Source organism: Dermacentor variabilis, chromosome 4 (genome assembly GCF_050947875.1).
Source record: "Dermacentor variabilis isolate Ectoservices chromosome 4, ASM5094787v1, whole genome shotgun sequence".
Lineage (NCBI taxonomy): Eukaryota > Metazoa > Arthropoda > Arachnida > Ixodida > Ixodidae > Dermacentor > Dermacentor variabilis.
In genome coordinates this window covers 219,549,530-219,570,172 of record NC_134571.1, presented here as the reverse complement: position 1 = coordinate 219,570,172, position 20,643 = coordinate 219,549,530, and the positions used below count along the sequence as shown (strand labels likewise).

The following is a 20,643-nucleotide window of genomic DNA, read 5'->3' as shown; positions in this document are numbered from 1 at the left end:
ATTCAATCCCACCAACAGTCACACACTGCTTTATAGCCTTATAAATGTACTTCACCCGCTTTGGAGGTGGGTTGAGTTTGTACGATTGTGTCACAGTGTGCATGAAATCACAAGTTTGTGGGAGGTACAAGTTATAGGAACGTCACTTTGATAAATGAGTATGTGCAAGATTACACATGCATAGAAATGTCACAATCATCACAACCTATTGCATACTTAGACAGTTAGCAGTGCTATGTTTTAGTCTAGTTTGTTTAATTTACTTATGCTCAATGGCTGGACAAACATTAGCACATGCAAAGAATCCTCGAAACAGAATTCTGTGACACTCTGCATATGACCTATGCGGTTAGGCACGGGGGAAAGGGGGTGGGTCAAGTGCATAGTTTCACCGCAGCATGGTAGGATGTTTAGCGGGGCAGTCAATGAATAAATTTTTGCGCTACGTGTATGTTTAGTGTGCTCTACCAACTCTGAAATGCCAAGGAAAGAAGTGTGTAGTAACTTTCACATGATTATTTACATTTCTTTCTTGGTGCAGAGAAAAGGCACTTTAAGCCATACGGGTTCACTTTATGGTGGAAGCCCTAGAACAGCTGCTCGTGACCTGAAGCATCCAAACAACAAGGTGATATGAATTTCAATGTGGTAAAGCATGCTGTGTAAGTCTTAGTTTTTATTGGTTAGCTTAGCCTGCAGCGAAATAATAAAAAGCCATAAATTTCTAGTAGCTTAATCACGAAATGCTTAAGTTGTGCACGTTTACGTGTTTTCTCCACACCACATTTAATTTGTAGCTTTTCCTCTAGATGTTTAATACAAATGAGCTTTCACTTTGCTACTTATTTAATTGAAAATTGTTGCATGCTCAACAGTGTTATAGTGTAGTGGAAGTCAGTATGTGAACAAAGCATGGAAAGGTTTATTTAGGTGAGTGCTCTACACCAAGTTATACCAATTGTGAACTTGAAATTATTTTTATCCCTCAGATATGTCACCTTTTCATACCCATTTCATGTAGTGAAGCAGGTTACCTTTATATAGCTCTTTTAATCAGCACAGATTTCTCTGCTACATTAAAGTAACATTTCGATGGGCTACACTGTCGTACACTATAAAAATGTGCTGTATTCTTTCAGTCAAGCAAACTAAGAATAACTTTGAATTAATATTGAGGCTGTTTTCAGGCAACATTCAAAATGCCTTTTTCTAAACGTTCACTGAACATCCATGTAATACGCACAAGTCTTGCAGCGAAATGTCTATGGGATACCCAGAAAATGTTCTAGAAAAAAAAAATGTATGCATAGGGCATGCAAAAATGTAATCTGGATGACTGAATTGTGTTACAATTCTTTAAAGTATGCTCAGATTAGGTACAGGGGCCCAATACTTGATCACCCATGCAACAGTGAAAGACAATCGAACAGTAAATGTGTGTTGTGCTTTTCGAGTTTATTGTAAAACATTGTAATCTGGATTTGAGTGTTGGGTTGTTATAGAGTGCTGCCCTTTAGCATGAATTTTTTAAATGCTCTCTCTGTTCATTTGTGTTCATAACCAATAAAAATTGTAGACAAAGCTATACCTTGCCGTACCTCCGACATTGTACTACAGGTACCTTGGCATTGAACTTACAACTCATCTTTCCTGGAGTACACACATAACAGCTATCTGCGCAAGAGCTTCAAAAACTCTGGGTTATCTTCGACAGAACTTGCGTAAATCCCCTGCTACAGTTTGTAAATTAGCATATTAGACTTTTGTTCGCCCACAGTTAGAATTTGCGTCATCTGTATGGTCACCACATCAAAATTATCTAGTTGATATGCTAGAAGAAATTCAGAACAGGGCATCGCGCTTCATCACAAATAACTACGACAGAACTTGTAGCGTGACCAAGATTAAAGCAGATATTTCGCTCCAGCCACTTGAAACTCGTCGCACGATAAGTCTTCTTTGCCTTTTCCATAGATACGTCCATGGTAATCGACCTCATGTGTTGCCGCTTGAAGTACCAGCGCGCACGTCACGTAGCCTTAATAGCCATAGTTTCATGCGCATATTCGGCAATACACTGTCATTTAATGCATCAGCACTGCCACGTGTCATAACCGTATGGGACAGTCTTCCTGATAACATTACGAGCATAACAGATCGTGACGCTTTTCGCGAAGAATTGCAAAGTTTCCTGTAGAAACATTGTATAAGGATGTTATTTACCTGCTTTCCTTCCGTTTCTCACATTTGTATTTTTGTGTGCATGAGTATATTACTGTGTTTACGCTCTCTGAACCTTAGCCTAGACAAACATTTATTGAACTTCGCTTTACTTATCTTGCGAATGCCTGTATTGATATTTATACTGTTTACCCCTATACTGCTTTACTTATATTGTGAAAGCCTGTATTGATGTTTATACTGTTTACTCCTGTTGAATCACTTTGTGTCCCCCCCCTTACCCAATGCCCTTAAATGGGCCTGTAAGGTACTTTAAATAAATTTTGACAGTGACAAGCACCTGATCAAGGAGGAGTATTTAAAAAGACTCGCCTAGGAATTAATTGGCACATACCTAATGTAGTTAGTGCAAAAAGAAACTTGTGTGTAGGCTAATTTGTTCTTGAACATGGAAGCCAAGTTGTGCTGCATAGCTGATGCAAAATACTCCTAAATAAGAATGCGAAGGCACTCAAGATGGTGCACAATCATCTTGTGTGTTTCATATTAACTATGCAGTGCAAGTTGGTTTCATAGCAGGTGAGTGTTATGCATTTGCAAAAAAAAAGTTATAGCTTATATGCTGCACTGGCCTGTTACATACACAATGCCAGCTTTGCAAGAAAATAAATATGTATAATCAGTCTTTTATTGGCAGAACCATTACAGCAAAATATACAAGTCTGATTTTCCATCTTAGACAATAGTGTAATATTTAGATAGAGGTACAGACGCTCCTGATGACTTGATGGTAGTGTGAATGCATGCAGCTGGTACATCAGTGGGCCTGTACAAGAGGGAAAAAAACGCAGGTGAAGTACAAAGAATTAAAAAGAATCTGCAACTTGCACTCTGAGATGAACATGTCACTGTGCAGCACATGCCATGTACACAACAAAATTTCAGAATTAGGAAGAACCTTGGTCAAAATGCGTAGCTCGTTCATGTCTTTATCTATCATGACTACTCTGCAAGCAGATACAATGAACGGGTTAAACTCTGCAAACTTGGCAAACATAGCCTCCACAATTTCAGTCGTTTCATTTTGCAAAAAGGCATAACACACAGGTCTTCCACGACCTCCACCATCTTCAACCAATATAGAGTACAAGATATAGCCTTCAATGTTTACTTTATATGTTCCATCAATAAATAAAATCTCTGGGTACTTTTCCAAAATCTCACGCATGTGCGTTGTCTGAAGTAGCACAAATTGCAGGTTATTTGATTCTTTTCATAGTGAATGACCCAGTTTGGATTATTTGCTAACAAGGTGTCTATTTTTTCTAAAGCCATTTCTCCGTGAGCCTGCTCGTTGCGAATAGGAATAGAAAACCTTTGCTTGTAATTGTTAACATCTTTTGTAGTTAATTTCTTGCCCGTTTTCTGTTCGACCAAATTTTTAAAATACTTTGGGCCAATATTACATTTGGCAAAATCAAAGAATTGTACCTTCTCTGCATCGTTTAGAAGTCTGCTTTGAGGATACAAGTCATAATACTTCGTGGCGTGATTATGCTTAGCTTGCAGCTTGGTTATTTTGTAGTGAAGAGTAGGTGATTTGCACAGGCTTACTCAAACTGCCATTTCACAACCAGTACCATTGTATGCTTGCTTGGGTCACTTTCCTGTGCCTCTTGGTTTTATAGCACGACCATGAACACAGCTATATGAAATCCTATTATACTCAAATTCTTTAGATACTGTTGCAAATGGACTTCTATGAGACCTATTTATTGTGACTATGTGCTTGCCCTCCCTGCACCATTCATCAAGGCTTTCCCTAAAAGAAATGAAGTTATCAAATGTTCCATTTAAATAAACTTTGCTGCCTCCCCCATGCAATAAAGTGACAGTGTTAGGAACTCTGGTTGTGTTAGCGCCAGCTCCTTCACAAACAGCCTGGGCATCAGAGCTGGCAGGGCTGCAGCTGGATGTCAAAGCAGCCTCACAACACCTACGTCGCGTGGGAGCAATGCATGCAGCTTTGTCAAGGTCACCAGCCTCTGTGCCAGGATTGCTCGTCATCTGCCCTCCATCTTGAATTGTTTCTGACCTACAGCATTTGCAGACAATGACCTCATTTGGAACACTATTTATGACAGGTCTGCACTAAGCCATAGCAACTACCAAGCAGTCTTTATTCTGCCTGCTAGCCACATGCTGCACCTTGCCAAAACTATCACAAATGGCGTCATGAGGGGCACTGGCTTGTCCTTCAAGCTTGCTACCAGAGACAGCAGAAGGAGCAGACTCAGACTTTATACTGTCAATGCATGTCTGTTTCTGGCTTACAACTGCTCTCAAAGGTGAAGCGAACTTCCAGAACTTGGCAGCTGTCACAGCAAGAACTTTGCCTTTCCTGTCTGCAGCCAGGTCACAGCTCTATTCTTGCTTGTGCAGTGCTGCAGCCTTCCGCCTCCTCCTCGATACTACCAGTTTCCACTCCCTCTTGCCACAGTGGGAAACAGCCTCTGGCACAGCTGCTTCTTGAGCACTGGCCTCTCCTTCCCCCACAGGTGAGCACACAGCAGGAGCACTCTCATGCTTTTGTGTGGCTCTCCTAGTTTTCCAGACACAAGTGGTGCTTGCACCTCGACCAGGGATCATTGGCTCAGCAGACCTCCCCTCGGCTTTTCCCCTACTTGGTACACTTGTGCCATGGAAAGTGGGGGAAGGCAGGCTGTCCCAGGTGAACCAAGCCTTGCTGTCCTTGCAACGGACACGGACACCGCCAACAAGTGAAAATCCGGCACCTTGAAGGGTTCTGGTAGACTGGTTGGTGCCGTGCCTCTGCAAGGGAGCAGTGCTGGCTTTCCAGACAGGAGCTGGTGCTGTGGAAGGTCCACTTGCTGCTTGCAAAGAAATTAAAATATGCAAACCAAGCGGGGAAAGTCAGCCTCGGAGATGGCAGGGATGCTGTCCTGCCGAGTCCAACTGGTCTATGAAGGAGGTGCCTGGGTCTCATTGTAGGACTGCTGGATGCGGCTTCTCTCCAGATGGATGGACAGGGTGCAGGCCCCCTGGTACAGGAAGTCTGCCAGCACCTTGTTACCAAAGCGGCTCGGGTGGACACCATCTCTGCTCAGGCAACTGGGCCAGTTGTCCACGAGACCACACAGGAGTGTGCAGCCGCACTCGTGGCAGTACTGCATCAGGGCTGTGTTAATCTTTTCGTAGTTATCATTCAGGTCATGCAACCATGAGGACTGAGCTTCCCATGAGCTGTACTGATTCTGCCCCCGAGGAAGAATGGCAGAAAAAGCTACATGCACCATGGTATTTCTCTCAATGATCCCCTGAGCGAGCTGGCGATACTTGTCCATGCACACGCTGACACTGTCAACAGTGTTGTTAGTGCCAACGTGCACAATGACAACATCAAAACCAGCTAGCTTGTCAGCAATCATCGACAGCAAATGCTCAATCCTTACTCCTCTATGCGCGGCAACACTGACTGACAAACTACGACGCGATGGGAAATACTGGTCCGCGTATTTCACCATCGAGTCACCGGCAACCAAAACACGTCATGTTGCAAGCAGTGCAATCTAAAATGACACCTAGAAGAAAAAAAAAAAAGACTGCGAGAAAATAAATCCGAGCTTTTTCACAAACGAAAGGAGGCTACCTTCTAGTCAGCACTATATATACGTTAAATCCGAGAAATCCGCGCTAGGGTTGAACAAAGCAAGCGGTCGCGAACAAGGACAGCAAGATCGGCAAATACGCGGCTAACACAATCAAAATACCATCAAAATACTTATTAGAATAGATATAAATAACGCTAGCAAATATAAAATAACCCTGCAAAGCAGCTTTCGCACATATAAAAGGATGACGTCAAAGGCTTGCGAGGATGCAGCAGAACCAGGCCTTGGGTGTAGCACCAGCGGCAGCAGAAAAGCACGACCCGCAAGCGCGGCTGACGGGCTGCGTACTGAATGTCACGTGCGAACAAACAATCAAACCACGCGCCCTCGAAAAAACGGAAATACGCGTGCATGTGACGTTGACATGTAGTGACGTCACTTTCGTGCGTTGCACGAGTCGATTCTGTGTGGGGTCGTCTGGGGAGCACCGCGTTGCAGCAGTCTTTGCCTATCGAGGCAAATTAATATTGTCATCATTATTTAGTGATAAATGGGCGTCTTGCGCACCTGAACATCGCCCCCGAGGGCTCCGTGGTCGCTGCGCATGCGTTAGCTGAGAGAAGGTGAGAAAGGAGGACAAGTTGTCTTTACCGGATGTGACATCACATTGTTGTTTGTTTTTGCTTTTATGAAATAACTACTCTCGAACTCAGACGGCATGGCTTGCGTCTCGTTCGCGCGCGTACGTATGGATGTGGTCCGCTTTTAGTTTTTGGCGAATGCTTAGAAGCTTCAAGTTGCGGACACTGCGGTGGGCCAAGGCTTGATGACATTTGTTGCCCAGCTGCTGGTGCTACCGCGACGTACTTAGAGCAACGGTAAGTGTTGTGCGATTACCCGTTCTCTTGCTGACACGTAAAAAACCGATTGCGCATTCGAGCTGTGGTCGATGTGATCTCGAAATTCGAAGTGAACACGAAACGGTTGTCGCAGGTCCCGCAGTGATCGCACTATAATTTATTCGTTCGTGCCTTCAACACTGCAGTTCCTACGCGTTGCACCGATGTAAAAAAAATAAAAAAACAGCGACATCTTCCACGCGCCAGAAATGCATGCACTCGCAACTAGCGTGGATGTCGTCCTATGATGTTTATCACGTTCTTAAGTCTATTTTTCTCCATATCTATAGGATGACTACGCTATGCCCTTATTTACCCATGCAACGCATTGCTGCATTTAATTACCTTTCTCACTGCTGACCGCGGTATGGGCGTCAGAGGCTTTCATTCGTTGCAGTGAGATAACGAAAGCGTATTTCCTTCACTTAAAGCTTCTTAGTAGCTCCTTTGCGAGCCGTGGAGTTAAATCATACAATACGTACGTTGTGAGCGAGCTGGTAAACGAAACCACTTTACTGCTGCTGCTACTATCACTTTTACGGGAATTTTCAAAATTAAACATATATATAGTAGTATGAAACGGCCCACCAAGCTTTATATGCACGTCCGTTGCTTTCGTTCATAGATCATGTGCGTAGCTTTGCAACCGTGACCGATATTGTAAGAACAGCAAGAAGAGAGGTGACACAAGTAATGTATCTGCTTTAATTGTTGTATGTGCTGTTTTTAGAATATCAACCAACTCCGCGCAGTCGTGCTGTTTACAGCTAAAACGTGTTTTTTCTTCTTGCATGCGGAGCATTTGCTTCTAATTGTGGCAGTAACGTTGTGCATTGTCCACGGCCCAGATCGCTGACTGTGTGCAAACTTGTCTAATTTGTTTCACTTTGCTGCTGTCTTTACAGCTTCTGCTTATTTCCTCTGCCTGCACCTTATATTTGTTGTGTTTATCGAGACCTGGCCTGTCTCTGCCTCGTTGAAGACAAATGGACACAAGTACTGGTTGCTGTTGGTTTGTTTGGTTTGCTCAGTCTGAGCGTGGTATGTATATCCATTTGCTAAAAATGTATGCAGCTGCATCTAATGCAGGTACTGCTCATCTAAAGGTAGATTTAATAAGTAGTGGTTTGAGTGAGAATTAGTTGTTTTGAGTGATGTGTGACACCAGAGAGTTATTGTTCTAGAAAGGTAACAAAGCTGGTCCACAAATTTAAGGTATGGAGATGCTTAACCATTTAAGTGTTCTAAGTTGCCATGAAGTATTACACACTTAAAATTTCAGTTGCAAAAGACATAGTAGAAGAAGAATCCAGAGGATTTGCTGCCAGATGTCTTGAGACAATAAATTGTAGAGAAAGCATTATAGTGTGAGCTGCCAATGATTGTCGTCAGCTCTAACCCATTTTTCTATATAGTCACTGTTGCTTCATTCTCTGTTGCCATCACATGCTTGTTATAAACAAAAAATTGAGCTGCATGATTCCCCTGATTTTTCTCGCTCATAAGATACAAATGTTTTGATTTCGGCTGCCTTGGGGCCTCATGGTAGAAAACAAGTGTTTATTAGCCAGTTGTCAGCTTCTAAGGTCATGTGCTTTGTAATGTGGGTGTTTTAAAGGATACTACACGTCTGCCATCATAACTGTGAGTGCTGCTGCCTAGCACTCCCGCGGCTATGCTTAGTACATATGCGCAGCTATCCAAAAAAATTGACATTGGGACAATTGCCGTTGAAGCTCACTTGGTAGAGCATTGCAAGCACAAGGCAGAAAACGTGGGTTCAGCTTCGTTGTCTCTTATGCAAAGCATTATCATGAGCTGTCTCCTGGCTTCTTGGTACATCCAGTCAGATAAGCTCAATAATAGTTATAATGTGCCTGATGGTGGGTCGTTAATTTGGGTCCTTAGTGCAGCAGCCCAATTCTTTACCCATTAGGCTAAAGATGCACACATAGCGCGCCAGATTAATCTCATTGGTTCTCTCGTAGCAGCTAATTTTTTCAGATGTTATGTGACACAGAGTTTGGGATTCACCCGTTTCAGCTCAGATGCAACAAAGCAGGTGTTGTGTCTATTTCGGTGAGAAGTGTGTGCAGTTGTTTTGGTTTCTCTGTGTTGACGTAGTGTGCTTTGTATTTCATGTGGTGTTAGGCATTACCTCAATTGCAGCTTCAATGCTGTGCCCATAAAAGCAGTTGTAGGTAGGTGCTCAGGAGTAACGGGAAGCTCATTCTTCCTCATTCTCTCTTACATACAGCATGTAGTGCGTCCAGTTTAGTGCCATGCACCTGTGGGGGGCATTTCCTTGTTCTTATTCTGCTGATGTGTTGTACATAGGGAGAAAGTCAATCCTCTACATCATGGTTGTCAGTGCTGCTGAATACAGTGCAGTCTCAGTCTCGCTGCCTTGAAATGTCATAAGAGGTGACATCTGGGGGTAAAGTAGCATCTTGCTGTACCTTGTCATCGGGCATAGCCAAGGTTGTGGTTGCGCAACCCAAGGATCCTGGAACTTTCTGTGGGACCAATGGCACCGATGTTGAAAAGTGGGCGGCTATGTACGAACGTGTGAGTGGAATCAACAGATGGGACCCCACGCGTGTGCTAGTTAACCTGTTGTTCTACCTAAGAGGCACGGCAAATGTGTGGTATGAAAACCACGAAGAGGAGCTAACCAGCTGGGACCAATGCAAAGAGAAGTTGACAGAGTTGTTTGGCAAACCAGCCGGCCGTACAATTGACGCAAAACAGGAACAGGCCTCCTGTGCCAAATCCCCAACGGAGTCCTATCTCTTGTACATCCAAGACATGCTGGCACTTTGTCGTAAAGCAAACCCGATCACGACATGACAGAAGCTGAGAAGGTCGGGCATGTGCTTAAGGGTTGCTGACGACGCCTTTAATCTGCTCATGTGCAAAAGCTGCTCTACAGTTGATGTTATCTTTAAAGAGTGCCGACAATTCCAGCACGCCAAAAGCCGATGCGTCTTGCAACCATTCGCCAGACTTCCCACTACTGCTGCAACGCCAACGTGTGAAGATCAACCCACACAGCAGCATGCGTCGCCATCGGAGGATGTGGTGCGAATCGTTGACGTGAACTGGATGTGATGGCGCCTGCATTTCTGTTCGCCTATCCCTGATGCTACAACATTTTCAGTCCCCTTCTTACAAGCGATCATTCACCAGGAACTTGAAAACATTGGCTTACGTTCTGTCTGTGCTGTTGCCAATCCCAGAGCTAACAAACGCCCTTCTACTATTTTTGCTCCACCCCGACGCTTCTCTCCGCGTTATCGCAACCCGACTGAGTAGAGAACTGCGGATGACCAGCCGATATGTTTCACCTGCTGCCGCATTGGTCATGTCGCCTGATACTGTCACAACTCGTGGCCCTTAACACTTCGCATGCCAACCAACCTGAGACGTTTTGATGAAAATGCCCGCAATGTTTCGCCTACCGCCGAATCTAACAGCGCCAACTCTGCTAGGAACATGTGGTACAGTCGCTCACCATCGCCGCACGGACACCAGTCTCGTTCACCGCAAACACGTCGCCCATCTTCGCGTTCGCCACAGCCACGTCGCCTTTCGTCCCCTGTGGCGTTTGGCCGCACCCGTTCGTAAAACTAAGAAATGCAGCCCTCAGAGGTGGTGCTGCATTGCCTAATGCTGCAGCAAATCCCCTGTCTATGCACACAAGGAGAAGTGTAATTGGCATTAAAATAGACAGCATAGCTGTCCAAGCACTCATCGACAGTGGAGCCCACATACCTGTGATGAGTGCTAGCCTGCGTAGTCGTTTAAAGAAGGTCCTCACCCCAGCAGCTGCCCGAGTGCTTCATATGGCTGACGGTGGAATGCTGGTTCTTGGAATGTGTACTGCAAGTATAGCTGGCCACCCTACTTCTGTTCTCTTTACTGTGAGCAACATCTTCCCTCACAACGTTATCCTAGGATTTGACTTTTTATCCACTCATTCAGCTCTCCTCGACTGCACGGCCGGCGTTCTTCAGTTAGAACTGCCTCAACTCGCCGATGCTCCGAGCACCGCCCCACCACACTTGTGCTCGCTTTGTGATGTGCGTCTGTCACCCGAAGCAGTCACTTACGTCACTTTGACCGCCCAGCCGCAGGTTCCTGATGGTGAATATGTGCTTCGCCCCATCATCGATGTGCTTTGAACCGGTCACGGTTACTAATAATGACATTGTTTTACCTCTTCTGAATTTCAGCCTGTGCCCTCAAGTGATTCCGGCCAGCATGTTCTTGGACAGCGTTTCTAGTGGTTCTGAATTTGATATTGAGAGTCTGAATTCTGAGAGTGGTTTATTAGTGCCAATCGCAACGCCCAGCTCTGGTTCCTTAACGAACGACTTTGCGAAAATGACTGCACTTAACCTCACCTCTGCACAGGCCAGGGACATAAGTCTCCCGCTTGAATCGTACAGTGGAATCTTTGATTTCGGCAACAGGCCTTTAGGCTGAACATCTGTTGTTCACTATCATATAAACACGGGAGACACAAATCCCATTTGTCAGCGTCCCTATCGTGCATCGCATGCTGAACGTTTTGCCATCCAATCAGAGGCGGGCAAAACGCTCCGCAAAGGGGTCATCGAGCCATCAGCCAGCCCTACGCCTGTCGTCCGTGTGAAAAAAGAAAGATGGTGCCTGGCATATTTTCGTCGATTATTGCCACTTAAATGAGATCACGCGAAAAGGCGTCGACCCACTACCATGCATCGATGACACCTTGGACTGCTTGCACAGAGCTAAATACTTATCGTCCATCGATCTTCGATCCAGCTACTGGCAGATTTCGGTTGATGAAATGGTTGGAGAAGACAGCCTTCATCACACCGGATGGCTTATATCAATTCAAAGTCATGCCCTTTTGCCTATGCAATGCTCCTGCGACATTTGAACTTGTGATGGACTCTCTTCTGCGATGCTACAAATGGACCACCTGTCTTTGTTACCTTGACGAAGCTGTTTTTTCTCCCATGTTGGGCAGCTGCCTTACCCGACTCACTGCCATTATTGCGGTCTTCTGAAAAGCTGGCCTCCAGCTCCACGAAGTGTCAATTTGGGCGCCGTCAGATTACCGTGTTAGGGCACCTCATTGACGCATCCGGTGTCCAACCAGATTCGGAAAAAGTTCGTGCCATACGCAGTTTCCCTATGCCACATTCTGCTTGTGACGTGCGCTGCTTCTTCGGCCTGTGTTCTTACTTTTATCGTTTCATCAAAAACCTTGCCAACATTGCTCGGCCTTTGACAGATCAAAAAGAACACGCCATTCTCATGGGGCCTGGAGCAGGCTCATGCGTTTGCCGCTCTCATCAGGTTTCTGAGCACCCTTCCCATACTTGCCCACTTTGATCCATCTGCACCGACCGAAGTCCACACTGGCGCAAGTGGCCATGGCATCGGTGCTGTTCTCAATCAACAACAGAATGGTACGGAGTGCGTGATAGCTTACGCCAGCCGCCTGCTGTCACCTGCCGAGAGAAATTACCCCATCACCGAGTGGGAGTGCTTCGCTTTAGTTTGGGCTGTCGTCAAGTTCCGGCCATATTTGTACGGCCGTACATTTTCGGTCGTTACAGACCACCACGCACTCTGCCGGCTGTCTTCCCTCCGGGACCCGACAGGACGGCTTGGTGGCTGGGCTTCGTGGCTCAAGGAATTTTCATTTATTGTCAATTACAAGACTGGATGCCTCCACAAGGACACTAACTGCCTCTCGTCACCCCGTGGATCCACTTGATCCTTCTGTGCGTGATCCGGTGACCTGCGTGATGGCTTTCACTGACATGACTGACATGCGCACCGAACAACACGAGTCCTTACAGTCCATCATTGCCGGAGTGCAATCACTCCGACAGCACTGACGGCACATGCCGCATGTTCTTGCCGCGCAACGGCATCCTCTACCACCGCAATATGAATGCTGATGGCCTTGAGTTGCTCCTTGGCCCTCCTCATCATCTGCAATCTGTTGCTCTTGAACAACTTCATGATGCACCGATGGTGGGACACCTTGAAGTTTTGCATACATACGATCATGTACAACGCCGGTTCTTCTGGCCAGGTCTCTACTGCTTTGTGCACTGTTATGTCGCAACTTGCGAATTGTGTCAGTGCCGGAAGAAACCTCCCCTACCACCTGTCGGATGACTCCATCCAGTTGAAGTTCCCTGTGAACCATTCTCTCGCTTAGGCCTTGACTTACCTGGCACTTTTCCGACGATGACTAGAGCTAACAAGTCGATTGCCATCGCTACTGATTACATGACACGCTATGCGATAACAAAGGCGTTGCCGACTAGTTGTGCAACAGACGTCGTCGATATTCTCCTCCACGACGTCATTGTCCACCATGGTGCACCTCGACAGTTATTACAGACTGCAGCTGCTCATTCTTGTCTCTAGTTGTCGACGACCTCGTCCACTCTTGTGCCACTGAGCATAAGCTGTCCACCGCCTACCACCCACAAACAAACGGTCTTATGGAATGTCTCAACCGAACAATCACAGAGATGCTGTCGATGTAGGTCTCCAACGATCACCGTGACTGGGACACCACGCTGGCCTACGTGCCGTTTGTGTATAACTTGTCCCGACGTGACACTGCAGGATATTCACCCTTTTATCTTTTGTATGGTTGCAACCCCACTTTGCCCTTTGACATCATAATCCCTTCTGGGCCACGTGTTGCAACTGACCATGCTCATGAAGTCATCGATCGCGCTCACAGGGCATGTCAAGTCGCCCGATCTCGTTTATTAGCCCCACAGCATATACCAAAAGAGTTATGACTGATGCCATCGCGATGTTAAGTTCGCACCAGGTGCTTGGATGCTCCTTTGGTCACCATGTCGTCGGGTTGGCCTCTCCCAGAAGCTTCTGTCTCACTACACAGGGCCTTATGAAGTCCTAAGTCAAGTTAACGACATAAATTACGAGATTTCGCCACTTCAGTTTGATGCATCCTCAAGTCTGATGCCTGTTGACGTCGTGCATGTTTCGCGGCTGAAGCCATACTTCGCTCGCGATTCTTTGCCTACCATGAGCCGAGACGGCGCTTCACCACCCGGGGGTCCTGTTACGGAAGGATGAAAAAAGAGAGGAAGAAGACCGCAGCACGCTGGCTGCTGCGTGCTGTTGGTGGTCAGCCATCTTAACTACTCTGCCTCATCTTGTATATTGACACGTGTACTTCTTTATCTTTATTGGGCAACCACTTCTCGCCGCCTAACAAATGTTATCGCACAGCACAGGACGCGCCTGCATGTAAAAGAAGTTTCTGGAATGTTATCGATGGTTCCGTCCACTGTCTTTCACCGCAACTTGTGTTATCTGATTGCATGTGTGCACGACGCGAATAATGTGGAACATTGTGGAAGGCACGCAGGTCCCAGTGACTGCTCTGGAACATTCGACGACAGATGTATAAAAGCCGACGCGCTTGACCCGCTCATCAGATTTTCAACGACCGCCGATCGTGTTCGCTGCTACCATCCTTCTTTGAGTGTAGCCTCTTTTGAGGGCACAAGTTCGCCCAATAAAACGCTCGTTTCGTTAATCATAGTTTTGCTGCCTTCTCAACCGTCACTACCACGTGACAGTATATATTGTAAATACAGTCTTTCTATACTCTCAAAATCCCCGTAACAGTATGCTTTGCCTCTGGCATGTTCATGATCTCCGATAGTATATAAAACTGTGATGCAGACTAAGCTTCACAAAGAATTATGTTCCGTCTCTTCCTTACAGGCTGCTGTGTTTCAGCTAAATCTGCTTTTCCTGTGTCCAGTGGTCTTGTCGCTCAATTAGTGCTTGCCTATTTCTGTTACACTGCAACCTCTCTTCTCTCTCCTCTTGTCCTCCTTTCCTTTTACACTGCTGCAAACTTTTAGATTTCAATACTCGAATGATTAATACAGAGATTGATGCTACCATATTATATGTAACGGCTGTCATGACGGCAATAATTTAGGTGGACCTGAAACTAAATGAAAAAAAAAAAAAAGAACAAAACAGGCATGTGTGAGTAGGAATAACTTCCTTGTGGCAAAACTGGCTCCATGATAAACTTTGCCTCAAGGAAATTGGTCTTAAAAGTCTCAAAACCCATTTGCGCATACTGCATAAGCCAAGTTTTCCACTCGTCAAAACAGCAGCCGCCACAAAGTGTTAGGAAAGAGGCAAAGAAACCATGCCTTTGCATTCGTACTCTCCTCACAAAGCTTGTGTCATATATGCAATCACTCACTATACACAAACACATTGGTCAACACTGCAATGTTTGGAAGAACCCGAACCAACAATATGTAGCCATTTACCTGCAGTATGCCTCCTGTAACATGAATCCCCACTGTGCTTGGAATCTACATAACTTTTTTTGATTTCTCAGACATTTGGTGGTAGAGGCCAATGCATTAGACAGAAATCCTGCTACACTGCAGCAATGTTCAGAATGTAGTGTGAGGTACTCTGTCTGGCTGGAAGTTGAAGATTGAAATTATATTAGTCGTTAAAATATAGTAGCCAGTATTGAAACTACACATGCACTCAAAGCTGAGCCACATTTATTTTATTTTTATTTATTTATTTATTTATTTATTTATTTATTTATTTATTTATACAAGTACCTGCAGCACCACAAGGGCATTATTGCAGGGGGGGACAAATTGAAGAAAAGTGAACATGTGACAAAAACTTGATACAGCAGAGCACAGGTGGTAAAAGTAACAAAATACGTAACATAGATGAGTCATCTCGACGGCAAAACGGTCTTGTGAAATGCGGTGCAAATTTGCAAGACAGAAATGGAAAGGGTACACTATCGCATGAAGTGCAATGCCAGCCAAATGATGTAAAGAAAACGGGATAATATACTACGACAGACTGCGTGACAATAAAGACAGAAACTCTGAACACGTTTTACATTCACCAATGCTCCTGGGAAGCCTATTCCAGTGTGCGGAAACATGCGGGAAAAATGAATTACGGTAGACATCAGTACGACAGCGCATTTCAAGGACTTTCAGCTCGTGATCACATCGTTTAGAGATGAAGTGGGGAGGGAAAATGTACAAGTTCTTGTTTATTCCTGTGAGATCAAAGTAGATTCGGAAAAAAAGTTCTAATTTTGCAGTTAATCGGCGGTGTGCTAGTGTTTTCCAACCAAGGTCCTCTTTAAGCAATGTAATACTGCTACGGAAATTATAATTACCAGAAACAAATCTTGCAGCGCGGTTTTGGACGCGTTCGAGCTTTTCTATAAGTTTAGAGCTTTGAGGGTCCCATACCTGGCAAGCGTATTCGAGTACCGGACGAACATTTATTATGTATAGCTGTTCTTTTACTTTCTGGGGGGCGTTATAAAAATTACGTCTAACAAGGTTTAGTATACGAGATGATTTTAAGGTTAAGTATTCAATATGTCTGTTCCATGTTAAATTTTCTGAAAAATAGACCCCGAGGTATTTGTAGTGTTCGACCTTTTCAAGAAGTAGTCCGTCCAATTTATACACTGATCTCACAGGAAAGCGTTTACGGGTGAATGACACAAGTTGGCATTTAGCATTGTTCAAAGACATGCCCCACTTAATGCACCAAGCATGATTTGTTTAGATCATTCTGCAAACTACTAACATCATAAACATTTTCTACATTCTTGTATATGGCACAATCATCAGCATATAACCTCACTTTGCATTCTAGATTGTGCACAATGTCATTTATAAAGACTAAAAATAACAAAGGCTCCAAAACAGACCCTTGGGGCACGCCAGAGGTTACGGTGACAGGTGTTGATTTAGTGCCGTTTATTAAAACATGCTGTGTTCGTCCAGACAGGTAATTTCCAATCCATTGTACTATTGCAGGGTGCATACCGAGACAAGATAATTTATGTAAAAGCAATGCATGAGAAACAGTGTCGAAAGCTTTCCGGAAATCTAAAAATATACAGTCTACCTGAAATCCAAGGTCAAAAGAGTAAAAGAGATCGTGAGCGAACTCTACCAGTTGAGTCGTACATGACAAGCCGGGCCTAAATCCATGTTGAAAATCAAAAAAAAATTTATTGCTTTGAAGGTGTTTCATCACAGCACTGTATATGATGTGTTCTATTGTTTTGCAACATACACATGTTAGAGAAATAGGCCTGTAGTTTTCTAGTACATTTTTGGGACCGTTTTTATGTATGGGAACGACGTGGGCTACCTTCCACTCTGCAGGTAATGAAATGGTATTTAATGATTTATTAAACAGAGCGACTAAAAAATGCGCAATTTCTTGAGAGCAGGATTTCAATACCTGCGACGGAATACCATCGGGACCGCCAGCTGATTTGTTGTTCAGATTGGAAATAAGTTTCAGAACACCGTTATATGTGACAGTGACCATAGGCATATTCTCATAGACTATTTCTTGTATTTCAGGCGGTTCACCAGTGTATGTCTCAGAAAAAACACTTTTAAAATAGGAATTCAGACAGCAAGCCTTCTCATAATCATCAAGCACTGTTTTCTCGCCAACTGATAAAATGGGGACAGTTGTGTCCACTTTACCATTTATTTTAACAAATTTCCAAAATTCTTTAGGATTATCCCTTAACTTTGCGTCAAGCGATGAAATATAACTTTGTTTATTCACCTTTATTTCTTGCTTAATATTGTAGCTCATATGACGCATTTCATGGAAAACAGATTGATTGCGAGTCTTCAAATATGAAGCATACAGGCGGCGTTTTTTGTTAATTAGCGAGCGAATTTTCTTATCTACCCACGGTTTATCTTTCCGGCGTCTAGTCGTCAAAAGTTTGGAAGGTACGTATTGTTCAATTAAAGCCTTTAATTTATCTCTAAAAAGAATCCAAGCTTCATCTATGTCCACTGTCTGGCTGACCTCATAAAAAATAGGGAAGAAATTTGAAAGCTCTCGTGATAAAGAGACGTAATCCCCTCGGTCGTAGAAAAAAACCTTTCTAGGATATTTATGGGTTGGTCTAACTGAAGCGGCACTAGACGTGGCAACAACGCAATCGTGATCACTGATACCAGGGATGACAGCTACATTTTGGATCAGCGACTCAGAGCTAGCAAAAAACAAATCTAAAGTGCTGGCAGAACACGGAAGAGCAGACACACACTTGAGCTGCATTGTGTAGCTTTACCAACAAGCCCAGCTGTACATTGAAGTAAGGCATGTTTTGGGCTAGTCAGCTCGTAGCTTCAGCAAAATTTTAAACTCTGCGAGGAAGACAGGACATGAACAAAAATATAGATGCATGCACAAAGTGTAGACTTCCGACTGGCTTTGTTTGGTGAAGGCAGAGAGTTTATAAGGTTCTTCAAAATGGCAAAACAAAGAACATTCGCTAAGAAATTGTGCATGAGGCAGTGACAAAAAATAGCAAGGCCACCTGTGCATGAAGAGTGCAGTAGAGTCCCAATGTGCACATATAAGAATTCTGTTTCTTTCCTTGATAGGGATCAAGAGGGTGAGCTAACTTAGTTGTCACACCTTTTAGCGATGTGGAATGCCTTGATGACTTCTCTTTCTGTTCTTCAGTTTGCCTTCGAAAGGAATTTATTCTGTTCCTCATAAGGCAGGCAGCTTTTGCTGTCGCAGCTCCTGCACTGCAAGAGGAGATTCTCAAGGAAAGAATTAAAGTCTTAGATGGGCACATTAAGACTCTCCTGCACTCTTAATGCAGACATGGCCTTGATATTTTTCGTCAATACCTCGTGCACAAATTATTTGCAATTGCTCCTTGTTTTGCTATATTGAAGTACCTTATATATTCTTTGCTTTCACAAAATAAAACCAGTTGGAAGCCTGTGCTTTGTGTGTGTCTATGTTTCAGTTCACGTCCTGTCTTCCTCGCGCAGTTTAAAATTTTTCCTAAACAGTTGTATAGCTTGTGTATACGATGAGTAATTAATATTATGATGACTGCAGCACAGCAATGGTCTAGTGGCATAGTGTAGACATAGTATAGAGATGGTACTAAGTTAAAAATTTGGAAATGCCATAAATTGTGCAATCAACTCTTATCCCTCGGTTTCCTACAGCTGCAGAGCACTTGACCACTGCAGCAGTCAGGCATGCTGTATATTGGGCAGTGCCAGGAATTGTGAGATCAAGACAGGCTGCCACTAGAAGTTCCTTGGGCCAGGTGATAACTCAAATACATCCAAATATTTCTATATTTCACTATATAAACCTTTGTAGAATGAGGAACTTTTCAAGGGTGAAGTTGTTTAAAGGAAAACTATTTATTACTAAATAGTGACCAGTTCCTTTTGTTTTGTAAGCCAGATTGCATGTATTTGACATTGCTTACTGACTCTTAATTATTCTCGCTGTCCAATACAAGCATATGCACTCACATATGTTTTCAAACAAAACTATTGTGTGGAGCCATGTTTATGTTGGAATAACATTGGTCCCAATACAGAGCTTTGTGGCACACCAGATCTTACTAGCGATCGCGGAGAAGAAAGTTAATTAGTAGTTACAAATTGGTACCGGTTAGTTAAGAATTTACTAATCCAATTCGTAGTCCTGTCAATTCAAAGTTTACTGTCGTTTGCGTATCGGACCAAGCCGATGTCCCCTGGCCTGGGCGGTCCCTGGCGCTTCACCTAGTGGTGGCCTTTGAAAATAGCAGCGTGGCACCAGTGGTTGCATCAGGATCTAGGCTCATGAAGATAGACAGCAACGTGCACAGGGCAAGGAGTTTGGCGGCCTGGTACTCGTCACATTTGTGGAGAACACTATAGTTTTCGCGAGTCCTAGCCCCTACCTAGGGTACCAGTCTGTGCACTGTGTGTGTGTGTGTGTATATATATACATACATACATATATATATATATATATGTGTGTGTGTGTGTGTGTGTGTGTGTGTGTGTGTGTGTGTGTGTGTGTGTGTGTGTGTGTGTGTGTGTGTGTGTGTGTGTTGTGTAGGATTGCTCGTTGGCAGCACGTGCTCATGCAGCAGCTGACGGGCCTTCGATGTGTTTCGCCCTGGTGGTGCGGTCGTCTTTGTGGTTCTAGAGCTGCGCTGGCATTGCCCAAGAACAGGATGTATCGGCATGGTGCAGAATTGCAGAGTAGGGGCGCTCCATTCTATTCCCACTTCATTCCTTCAGAGTTGTGGTTTATGTGATTCCAGTCCTTTTGTCAGAGTTCTGACAGTTGAACCATTCCCACTCCTTGAGTGGTCAAACTAATCTACTCCAATCCTCCAATTACAGTAAATAAAACGCTTTCTGTATAATTACTTACTACTTGCGCCCTGATGCGATAGCGTAGAGGTAGAGCATCTGCCTCACATGCAAAAGGACTGTGGTTCAAATCCCGGAGCCACGCAATTTTCCACTGGATAAAAAAAAAATCCACATGTTGATACAGCTGTATAAACAGGCCTGGTGGCCTGACCCCGGTGACCAGATCCGGTAATGGACTCCCTCACCAGAGCAGAATTGGCCACCTTGGTGCAGTACTTTGCCACAACCATCTATATGAATAGAAGAAATAGTCCCCAGCAGCTACAAAGCAACTGACCATTGCGGCGGTCAGACCTGTGATGCAGCAGAGCATGCCAAGAATCTCTGGATCTGGACAGGCCGCCATTGGAATCTGAACCTGGCAATGTTTAACGCTAGAACGTTTTCTAGTGAGGAGAGTCTAACAGTGCTATTGGAGGAATAAGCGGGCATTAAATGGGATATAATAGAGCTCAGTGAGGTTGGGAGGACAAATGAAGCATATACAGTGCTAAAAAGCGGGTACATGCTGTGCCACCAGGGCTTAGCGGAGAGACGAGGACTAGGAGTCGGATTCCTGTTTAATAAGGATATAGCTGGTAACATACAGGAATTGTATAGCATTAACGAGAGGGTGACAGG

General features: G+C 44.4%; 1 protein-coding gene and 1 long non-coding RNA gene across 3 annotated transcripts; one reads left to right on the top strand and one right to left on the bottom strand.

The window, feature by feature from the left end:
* Nucleotides 1–2,855: 2,855 nt before the first annotated feature.
* LOC142580115 (uncharacterized) lies at nt 2,856–6,171 on the bottom strand. 2 transcript variants are annotated; one of them, XM_075690932.1, is made up of 2 exons: nt 5,103–6,171; nt 2,856–3,007 (listed from the first exon to the last, which is right to left on the bottom strand). In XM_075690932.1, the coding sequence occupies exon 1, from the start codon at nt 5,724–5,726 to the stop codon at nt 5,163–5,165; it is 564 nt and encodes a 187-aa protein (XP_075547047.1). In that variant the 5' UTR covers nt 5,727–6,171; the 3' UTR covers nt 2,856–3,007; nt 5,103–5,162. The 2 variants fall into 2 exon arrangements, with proteins under 2 accessions (XP_075547047.1, XP_075547046.1); XM_075690931.1 differs by having other exon boundaries at nt 4,977–6,170.
* A 320-nt stretch (nt 6,172–6,491) lies between these two features.
* On the top strand, nt 6,492–17,537 carry LOC142580114 (uncharacterized). Its single transcript, XR_012827565.1, has 3 exons — nt 6,492–6,691; nt 7,618–7,753; nt 17,170–17,537. It is a non-coding gene; the product is annotated as an uncharacterized LOC142580114 (long non-coding RNA).
* Nucleotides 17,538–20,643: the final 3,106 nt, after the last annotated feature.

Coding starts and splice junctions, on each gene's coding strand:
- LOC142580115 (XM_075690932.1), bottom strand. CDS start 5,726: ATGGTGAAATACGCGGACCAGTATTTCCCATCGCGTCGTAGTTTGTCA.